This window comes from Dinoponera quadriceps, unplaced genomic scaffold (assembly GCF_001313825.1).
Source record: "Dinoponera quadriceps isolate SergipeBrazil2010 unplaced genomic scaffold, ASM131382v1 scaffold278, whole genome shotgun sequence".
Classification (NCBI taxonomy): Eukaryota; Metazoa; Arthropoda; class Insecta; order Hymenoptera; family Formicidae; genus Dinoponera; species Dinoponera quadriceps.
In genome coordinates this window covers 464595-474731 of record NW_014554664.1, presented here as the reverse complement: position 1 = coordinate 474731, position 10137 = coordinate 464595, and the positions used below count along the sequence as shown (strand labels likewise).

Below are 10137 nucleotides of genomic sequence, written 5' to 3'. Positions count from 1 at the left end.
ACACTGGCCCTTAAAATTACGCACTACCGGCGTCCTTACTGTTGAAATCGCTTCTAACTGACTATAAAATATACCTAGTGACATCTGTTGATCGACTTGGAGTATTAGAAATGTTAGAAATTGAATTGCAAGTCACTACGCTGTACCCGCCGAACAGATAGGAATTTACCGCAGGTACGCGTTTCGGAGCGCTTCGGTAAAATTTCAATGAAGAAAAATTTAGTCGGCTATAACACCTAATGTACCTTATTTTAGAGGGTTCCAAGTATTTTTTAAGCCAATAAACAAAAAATTGATTTTTTGAAAATTTTACAGTAGACTTCCCCCTTAAACGATCATGAAGCTGAACCCCGATACATTATTGATGGTATTTATCATCTGATTTATTTAACTTGCAGTATGAAGATAGAATTACTCATATTGTATAGTTAGATCAACCTTTTGATAGTTAACAGATCGCCTTATTTAATTAAATTTTGAAGTTGCTCTATACAAGCAAAGAGATTAAAAGAATACCTAAATTTTGTTGAAAGAATTAGAACGATTAGTTCTCGCTGTATGCAAATATTCTGAAATTGAATTTGCGTGACTGAATTCGATCTTGTTTTGTCAAATTTCTTTTAATGTCGCAACTCTTGATTCTATTAAAGCGAATTCCATACTAGTAAATATCCCGATCGATTAAAGCGAATTTATTCTTATAATAATAACAGTGGAATAATATATCTGATTCACTTTTCAATTTCGAGTGAAAACATTCGCTCAACTATTTAAAGTGGAGAATTCGCTCTGCACAAGTGAAAATTCACTCGAAGCGATAGTGAAATTTCCGCCGCTCAGAATCTCAAGAGTGAATATTTCGCTCAAGCTTGAAATGAATTCTAATTTCACACGAACGATAATTTCGAACGATTTCGATTGATTAGAATGAATTCATCTTTCCAATGACGGGACAACATTTCAGATTCACTCTGAAATTCCTGGCGAAATTATTCGACGATTCAGAGGGGTGGAGGATTCACTCTGTATAAAATCACTCTGAAAGATCGTCCTGAAATTAATCGACTCGGCTGCCGCTCTAATCTTCGAGTGAAACTTTGTCGCGGGAAATTCAGACAGTACAACGCCGACGTATCGCGGCCACTTCGATATCGGCACGTCGATTTCCTTCCTCAGTGCCACGATGCGATTCCGCGTCATTCGCATTAGTCTCCCCTGCTGCGTCTGTCATACCGCTGCTCTCGGACTTCCTGAGCCCCGAAAGCCGTCTCGCCTAGAGCTTTGAGATGAATCGCGAGCCTATCGGCTGGTCAAGCCGGCAACCGATAATCCGACGAGCGAGTCCGCGCTGTACGAAAGCCCGAGACACAGCGGCGATTTATTTTGGTTCGCGCTCCGATACGCCGTCGACATGCGGCGTTTATTTTCGGCCGCCAGTCGGGGAAGTGGTCCGGACCCGGTGGATTGCGCAGCCGATGTTCCATCACCCACTCGTGACGGCGGATTTCGCGATTCTTCATCACCCGGCTTCGTCGCGTCGCGGGATTCCTCGGATTTCAACGGGACGTCTCGCATGCGTGCCCACCGCGCCGAAGAAGATCGCCGGGAATACATAGAAACGTCCCCGTGATCGCCGCTGTCGACATCGTCGTCTTTCGTCCCGCGAGAGAGAAGACGATTATGTATATTATCACATACGAATCTCGCCTCTATATCCGACGAAACGCACGTAATTACATATTTCAGAGGAAAATATAGCAACACAGGTGAGTTTTGCGCGTATAATTCATGCGTATAGTTTAATCAACTTTTTTCTACGACTGTTGCAACTAAATCTGAATGTGATCACGATAACTGTGGTTATGGAGAACTATGGTTTGTACTGTGCTATATCATTCAGCATTTAGTTGCGATTATTGTGAAATAATTTGTTATACTATTCGCATCAATTCTGCGTACAAAATTCGCATAGTTATATCATTCTTATAGCTGTCACGACTATTATATTTTTTTCTGAGTGTATATATGCCCACGTGGAAAAAGAATGCTGTCATACACGGAAAAGACGGAATTCCATTGGTGTGAACTGACCTTTCTTTCGGTGTACAAATACAATTGAAGTATCCGCTTGTGTTTGTGGCAACCCGTGATATCGGTGTTCAGTTGAATGAAACTACTTGTTTTCTCTTTTCATTCAACAACATTCTTTCGCCGTGTTAACACACATAATTACATACAATAATTATATATGTGTCTGGTCACACAAAGGCATACATTCTTATATATAATTTGTCTATAATTACATGAAACTCTTTGTATGAAAAAAAAATATTAATTTCGACAATTTGATCATAATGTATATTTTTATAATAATTATCGAGGATTACGTGTAATCATTTTTTTTCTCCGGGGTGAAAGGTGACTTTTACGAACCCCGGCGTGATCGGCCGAGAGAATTAGCTCGTTCGTCAATCGCATCGCACGAATATGGATCGTCGAGGGTTCGATAAGAACCGCCGCCGCCGCTCCGATATCTCCCCGTTGGAGGCGCGCCAGAGCGGCGTACCGCGCGCAAAACGCGCCCGCGTATCGGGGATCATCCTGACGTTAATTCGCAACCGATGAGGTAACCGAAATAAAATCTATCGGGTGACGCCAGAAGCTCGCCGCGGGCGACCGGAGTGCGGCGGTGGAAGGCGCGCGTAAACAGCGCGTGTGCGACGTGTGTCGTGGTCTTTTAAGTCGACTCCACGCGTGACATTTTACATCGGTTCGACGTGGAAAAATTTGCAGGGGGCGGGAAGAGATTGAATTCGGAGAAGAAAAAGGAATTGGATCGTCTAATAATGAGGAAACTTGCGAAACCGGCGGCACTGGCGCACATTCAAAAGCAAACTGACGAACCGACTTTCCGATGAGTTTCGCAACGCATACGGTATACAGCGAGAGAATAGGTTTCTCGTGATCCTCCGAAGATAGATTCTCCAATTGGAACGAACCGAATGCGTTCTGAAACCATACCATGAGTCGATCATACCATGCGCATGAATTTCTCAGTTATCAACTTAATCTCTTTTTAAATTTCAGATCTTACATCCTCTCCTTTCTATAAACTTTTCTACCGTCCTAATCTATTTTAGCCTGACATTCGCCATACCGCGTGTACGAATTTCCTTACTCTTCATTTCGATTTCTCTCTTTCTCTTTTCTTTAAGAATTCAATTCTCTCTTCATATGAATTTTTATGCCGACTTAATCATCACGTGTGTGTGTGTATGAGAATTTCTTCATTATTAATTCCACTTCCCTTTTTTTTTAAGAGCTTGCGATCTTCTTCGTACGAATTTCTACATTTTGACCCGATATTCGCGCCAAAAATCCCGTGGCTCACGATTTCCCAACGTTGGCCTACATCTGCTACACAGTGTGGCGCCGGCATTAGATGCAAATTATTCCTGTGCTTCTCGCGGTCGCACGAGAATAATTCTCGAGGACGACGTAATCGACCAACACCACAGCCACTCGAGGAAGCGAGGAACAGGCGTTATCAAGAATCTTGCGTGGTGAACAGATCAATTCCAATTAGCGGTACACACCTACCTTTCAAGAAGACGTCCGAGTCTCTTTCGACACCTCCTCTCCCCCTCTTCCTTCTTCTTCCCTCAAAATAAAAAGGCACCAACGTCGGTTTTTTCCTATCGGCGAGACATTCTTCATCTCACACGTGTTAACTACAGGAGATTTCATTTAATGCAGTCCCATCACCTAAGCATAATGACATAAAAAATTTCCAATTAAGCGCATTATGTTAAAATATTCGTGCGTCGTGACTGTTGATTATTCGGCGAATCAGCAACGATGCTGCAAATTAGCGGTCACGATGCGCGAACGTTCGGAAATGACGGGCCTGATTGGAAATCGTCGTGGTGTCACCGCACGCCTACGGGACTCCGTTGATGGCTGATCTTTCCCACACGCACCGTGAATACGCGTCATCGCGTCGATGAAAAAATCTTGTTTACCTGGTCGCGCGGTCGTCGGGTCGGCGCTGCTGGCAGCCGCGCGGGCTCATCAGCGTCACATGTTCGTCAGGTATTCGGGTCGTCGTAACTGGGAAGAGAGTCGCGTTCAACGCGCCCCGGCATGGGCGTGCGCGAGTCTCCGAGACTCCCGCGGTTAAGTCGCGTTTATTGACCGGCCACGATCGATCGTTCGCCGATGGGTCGACGGTGTATTGGCGGCTGCGGTTGCGGACCGCTAATTATCGTCGTCCGCGGCTGATCGATCGCGCCCGTCCATCGCATCGCCATTAAGGACTCGCGCCCAGTCCAGGGACATTCGGGCTAACTTTAGCCCGCTTTTAGCCGCTCGACGGGCCCCGCGCGCGCGGCTAACGACGTCGCGACGACCGTCCACCGTCGCTCGACATAACGAGCCGACGGCCTGGCCGCTTTTGCCCGCGGAAAATAAAACAGTGCACCGGCCGCCATCCGGCCGCAAGGATAAGCCTATGATCGCGCGATCGGGCGCGATCGAATCCGCGCGATTCCCCGATAGTCTCGCTGTCCGCGCGATGCCACGCATCGGCCGCGCGCTTCGGTGACACCGGGCCGCTTGGAAAGCGAAGAGGGAGCGCGAGAGAAAGAGAGAGAGAGCGGGAGACCGAGGAAGACAGAGAGAGAGAGAGAGAGGGAGACGTCACAAGCGCGCGTGGAGAACGTTTACTACTTCTCGCGGTGATGGACTCGAGTGTGACGCGTGGGTGGTCCCCCTCTAGGATCGCGTAATCGTCGTCTGTCTTCCCGGTGACGTCAGCAAGAATTACCGGCGTGCTTACGAGAAAGAGAGAGAAAGACGGTCGCGGGCCGCTGCCGTCATTGAGATCGCAAGAGACGCGCGAAAGCTCGCAGGGCCTCGGGAGCCATACTTTCAGGGAAGGACGCCGAGGAATTGTGCCCCAGCATAGCGCGTCGTCGCCCGAAGCGGAATTAGCTGCGTTCGAACGTGAGATCCCGCGGGAGGGTTCGTCTCGCGACCTTCGCTCGTGCCCGATATTTCGCATTTCTCCGCGGAAGATCGTACGTCGGATAGAAAGAGAGAGAGAGAGAGAGAGAGAGAAGGACAGGTACAGTCGCGGATAACCCGGCTGTTCCCGGGGAAGCCCCCGATCCGCACTCGAGGCGGGAGCGACGACAAGTGTGCTGCGATTGGGTTTCCGCGAGTCGACGACACGAACCCGACGTTGTACATCGCGATCGTTCTCGAGATAGAGAGGAGAGAGAGAGAGAGAGAGAGAAGGGGGTGTTCGCTCGCGCGAGAAAGGAACGATCCGAGCAATCGCCGGAAATCGCCGGAAATTCCAACGGATTCGTAAAACAGGCGATGTGTTCCCGAGCACTCGGGACTCTCTCTCTCTCTCTCTCTCTCTTTCCTCACCTGTCCACGTGACGTCACTCACCCGTCGGGACGTTACCAGTGAGATAAAGGACGAATTATTAGCGCGAGCCACGCGCGCATGCGCGCGACGACCTTCGGGCCGGCGATCGCCGCTCCTCCGCGAGTTTTCCACTTGAAAGAGATTGAACCGCCGGCTTAAAAATCGCCCGATCCATCTCGCGTGACGTCAGCGGTGTTAATATTAGAGCGAGGAGAGGCGATCTCATACGGTGGGAAAAATGCAGCGCCGGATCGCCGTCGACGTCGTCGCTATCGCCCTCGTCGTCTTCTGAGGCACTGCCAGATCGTCATTATATTTATAGCTTGATTCAAAGTATCACGGGACTCATATCCCTCGGATTATGCAATGACACTCCAAATAAATACAATCGGTCACTGATAACAGACAGATCACGGCCGATCGCCGAAATTCTCTATATATGTATCTCTCTCTCTCTCTCTCTTCTTTGAGAGACGCTTCGAGAAGAACCATGTAGCCGAAGCTGTTGCGACAAAGCAAAGCCCGACGAGCCTCTTCCTCGAGGATGAGCTGATGTGAGCGAGAGAACACTCGTAAGTAACGGTCTCGCGAGTCGCGCTAATCAGCCACGAAGATGGGTCTGTTGCTGTCAGTGCTGGTCGGCTGTGTCGGCGTGCTGGAGTTGCTGACGTGCCTACGGCACACGTCCGACGGCCTGGTAATCACCATCAATCCACCAACGCCATGCCTGTCGTACCACGAGCCGGCGGCGAAGGACGTGCAGAGCGTGCACGATTCCATCTGCAGCTTCAGCCACTCGCCCAAGCTGCGGCTGCCGCGCGCTGCCCGGCACAAGCTCGAAAACCTGCACGAATACAGTCTGCGGGTGCGAAATGAACTGCGCACTTTGGACAAGAACTTCGACTACGGCACCTTGTCGGAGTACAGCGCCGGCTACCTGCTTGGCTCCAGATCGGACTCCAGGCTCAGCCCGGAGTCCAGGCTCAGCCCGGACTTCAGACCCAGCCCGGACTCCAGGTACAGTCCGGACGACTTGAACTACTTCGTGCAGGAGGACGAGACGTGGATCGTCCACGTGGAACGACATCGCGACGAGGAGCACGAGGCGCACGATTACGAGAACGAGTACATCGAGACGAAGAACTCCCTGAAGGAGCTGAACGCTGAGCTCAGGGAGAGTCTGCGGCAAGTCGCACGATCGCTGATCCCGCCCGAGCCGGAGAAGTATGTCAGGATACCGACGCCGATCCCGCTCGACTTGGAGATCGAAATGGTGCACCGGCGGGCCTCCTCGAGCGAGGTCGATACGTCCTTCGACAAGGATTCGGGCAACGAGGCGCCTACTATGAGGTCCTTCGAGGGTTTGCCGATCGTCAAGAAGTACAAGGACTCGCGGTCGGCCTCGTCGGTCGACGAGTCCGATCACGAGGAGCGGCGGGTTATGCGGAAGGTCCTGAGGAGATCTCCCTCGAGATCCCAAGAGCCGTTGAGGAAGCTCAAGGGCGCCGGTATCCTCAAGAAGACGGAGAGACCGGTCGACGATCCGCCGAGAATCGTCGACTCGACGGCCACCGAAGTAGGAATCGACAGCTCGAAGAAGACCTTCGTTAGCCAACGGAAGCCCAAATCCGGCAAGTCGTCGACGACGATCGTGAGGAAACCTACGAGATTAAAGTCTAGGAATGCGGAAGTCAGCAGGTCGGCGGAGAATCTGAGCACGAGGGCCACGTCGAAGAGGAATCGCGATCCCGAGCGGCGCAAGTCCGATATATCCGTGCAGACGATGCACGACTTGCTGAAGGATACGTCGACGAACACCTCACCGATCAGCAGCCCGCCGTTGTCCCGGTCGGACAGCAAGAAGAGCGTGTCCGTGGAGGTGCAGACCACCTTGGAAGACGCCCTGTTGGACGACGAAGCGGCCGAGGAGCTCGGCTACAGCGTCCTCGGCTTGTCCGAGAGCAAAAAGGACCTGTTCTCGCGCGACAATTCCGCCAAAAAGTCTTTCAAGAGCAAGAGGTTCCGGTCCAGTTCGAGGGACGAGCAGGAGAGGCAGGCCAACGTCGTCTCCTCGTCGTCTACGGGGATATCGTGGAAAGACTCGATTTTGTCCGAGCGGAGATCCAAGGAGTCGAACGGTTGGCGAAGGCCGGAGGACTCGAGGTCGAAGTCATCATTCGAAGAGAACGACGACGACGAGTTCGCGGACGCGGAGGATGTGAGTTCCGGAAGGCCGTCTATACAGTACACAACACCAGACACCGACCATGACAAAGCATTCTGGGTAATACGCTTGACACACACAAACACGCGTCCCGCAACCGCGTTAATCCGCAGCCCGACGTAACGTCGGCCCTGCGAACGTCTCGGAAATCGCTTCGGACTGAATCTTACGGTATGAGCAACGAATGAATTCCGAGGTCTTCCCGGCAACGACGAGTTTCGAATGTTCCCACAGCTACAATAGGTATACGCAGGCATAGGTCAATTCTGAGTAACGCAGTCCCACGAATTGAGGAATGTAGTTCGGTAATTAAAAGGGAGATTAAGAGCAATCATATCGAATTGACGCTACAACGAGAGAATAAATTGAAAGGGGGGGTTTCAAGTAATTAATTAATACTAAATTTGGAAATATATTTTGCGTGAAGATTGGATAAATGTTTTAGTTTTCGTGGTTATGAAATAGGTGAGCTTCAGAAAGAGGGAGAGAGAGAGAGAGAGAGCGACGCAATTCTACACACTAAATAGGAAGTATATATTTCAGTAATGGACAGAGGGAAATTAAAAGTAATTCATCATGTCAAATTCGGGGATATGTTTGAGGTAAAATCGTGTCATATCGGGATACTCACAATACATATACGTGCCACAGACAATCGGATAAAATGAATATCGAATAATCGGGAACAAACGAAAACTCGAAATATCTCCTTCGACGCATCACGAACACGCAAATACCGGAAACGTTCGCATTGTCGCTTCCGTTCCTCCAGATGCGCGATCGGACACGGAGAATGTAGAAAATCCGCGCGGGATTCGATCGCCTCTTGGCGGCCGCCCAAAAATGCGACGTATTTCAGGCGACGGATAATCGTAATCTCACACCGCATCGCTCAGAATCGAATCATCCAGGCGTTCCACTCCATTCGAGAGCCCTCGTGGATATCCCTGATGTTTTCACAGAAATCTCGGAATTCTTTCGCATTCACGGCGATCCTGTCGTGACCGTTTCCAACCTCTCTGATTTTCCCCTCGACGTTCGTCCGGATCTTGTCACATTTCGATCTCGGTTCTCAGTGAACTCGGTGAGATTTTACCGAAAAATTTTTAGAAACGTAACATGTTGAGAAACTGTTATCCTCGAAATCAGCACGAGAAAATAATACAACGAAATACGATCTTGCCGAAATATTTGCGAACACATAAAATCTTGAGAAAATTCAAATATCCGTCGGTAATTTTAGACACGTAACTTTTTCCTCAAGATTTTACGTATTCTCGAATATTTCGATAAGATTGTATTTCGGTATAATTTCGGTACAGTTTCGCTTTACATTGCTTTCGAAATAACAGCGATTCGCGAAACATCGCATATGTTCCAATGTTTCCGGGAAGTTGTATCTCGTGACATTGTTTCTCTCTCTCTCTCTCTCTCTTTCTCTCTCGGGATTCGTATTTCGGGATTGTGATCTTTCGAGACATTGTCCCACTATACTTGAATTTCGAAATTTCAATGTTCTGAAACTTCGTGCGTCGTACAGCAAAATTTGTTTTCTCCGAGAAAGAATCCAACTACATATGTTATTTGTCACCGACACTGTATGCAAATGGGGGAAAGAGCGGATAAATTCAAACTTTGTCGGAAGTTTTTGACTTTCGATAAATTTGCAAACTCGTTGAAAGTAATACATCCGATGTGACAAACGTCTACAGAGTTAGGAATGAAGCCTGCCAAACGATATAAGAGCGCGGCCAAAAGACGACACGCTTATCGATGCCGTTAATCGCAATTCATACGAGTCCAGTTAAGAAAGCAGGGACTCGCGTATAGCTATGGCATATCCAATTTGCTGCATTCAGCGTTCGCACATTTATAAACTTGTGTAGGCTTTATGACGAGTCCGGTCTTTTAATACACCCGTCGTAGTGGAGACTTTCGCTCCGCTGCTATAAATAATTGCCGCTGATCCCCGGTTATATTTATTTCGTGTAGCCCGATATGTCAATAAACGAGACCCGACAAGGTGGTAGGTAGGTTGGATGAACCCGAGTCGGTCCGTCGACGACTTGATTTTTCGTGCCGTCCGAGAGGGCGAAAATCTCAGCGGTCGGACAAGCTCGACGCCCGCGGAAACCTCACTCATGCGGGCCGCCGCTACCACCGCTCTTCCGATCTTACGTAATACTTGTTCCAAAAATATTCCGAATATTTGGCTACGCGGATAAATATTCGTTACATTAGGAATCCCACGCGCTTTTCTCGATTACCGGAGATGACTCGCCCGCTCTCGTGAAATCGTCAACTCGGTACACCTCAACGACCGGGGAAGACGAAAAGAAATAGAGAAAGAATAGGAGAGAGAGAGAGAGAGAGAGAGAGAGAGGAGTATTTTACTTTCTCTGGGCATAATCGCGCTAACCAAATACAGTATATGAACGAAAATATAACTTATAATACATTTAATTGTTACATTCAA

General features: G+C 49.0%; 1 protein-coding gene and 1 long non-coding RNA gene across 9 annotated transcripts in view; one reads left to right on the top strand and one right to left on the bottom strand.

Annotated features, from left to right (window-relative positions):
- The window catches only part of LOC106740603 (four and a half LIM domains protein 2), a 214291-nt gene that overhangs the window by 166766 nt on the left and 37388 nt on the right, over nt 1–10137 (top strand). The window contains exon 1 of one of the 8 annotated variants that reach the window (XM_014611797.1): nt 6036–7655. The exons of 6 other annotated variants lie outside the window; for them this stretch is intronic. In XM_014611797.1, coding sequence (XP_014467283.1) covers nt 6051–7655 — 1605 coding nt within the window. In that variant the 5' untranslated portion in view covers nt 6036–6050. Of the gene's footprint in view, nt 1–6035; nt 7722–10137 lie in introns of those variants that run through there. One more of the 8 variants, XM_014611796.1, reaches the window with a different exon arrangement.
- LOC106740604 lies at nt 1861–6023 on the bottom strand. The gene is made up of 3 exons (XR_001374095.1): nt 5459–6023; nt 3601–3765; nt 1861–3009 (listed from the first exon to the last, which is right to left on the bottom strand). It is a non-coding gene; the product is annotated as an uncharacterized LOC106740604 (long non-coding RNA).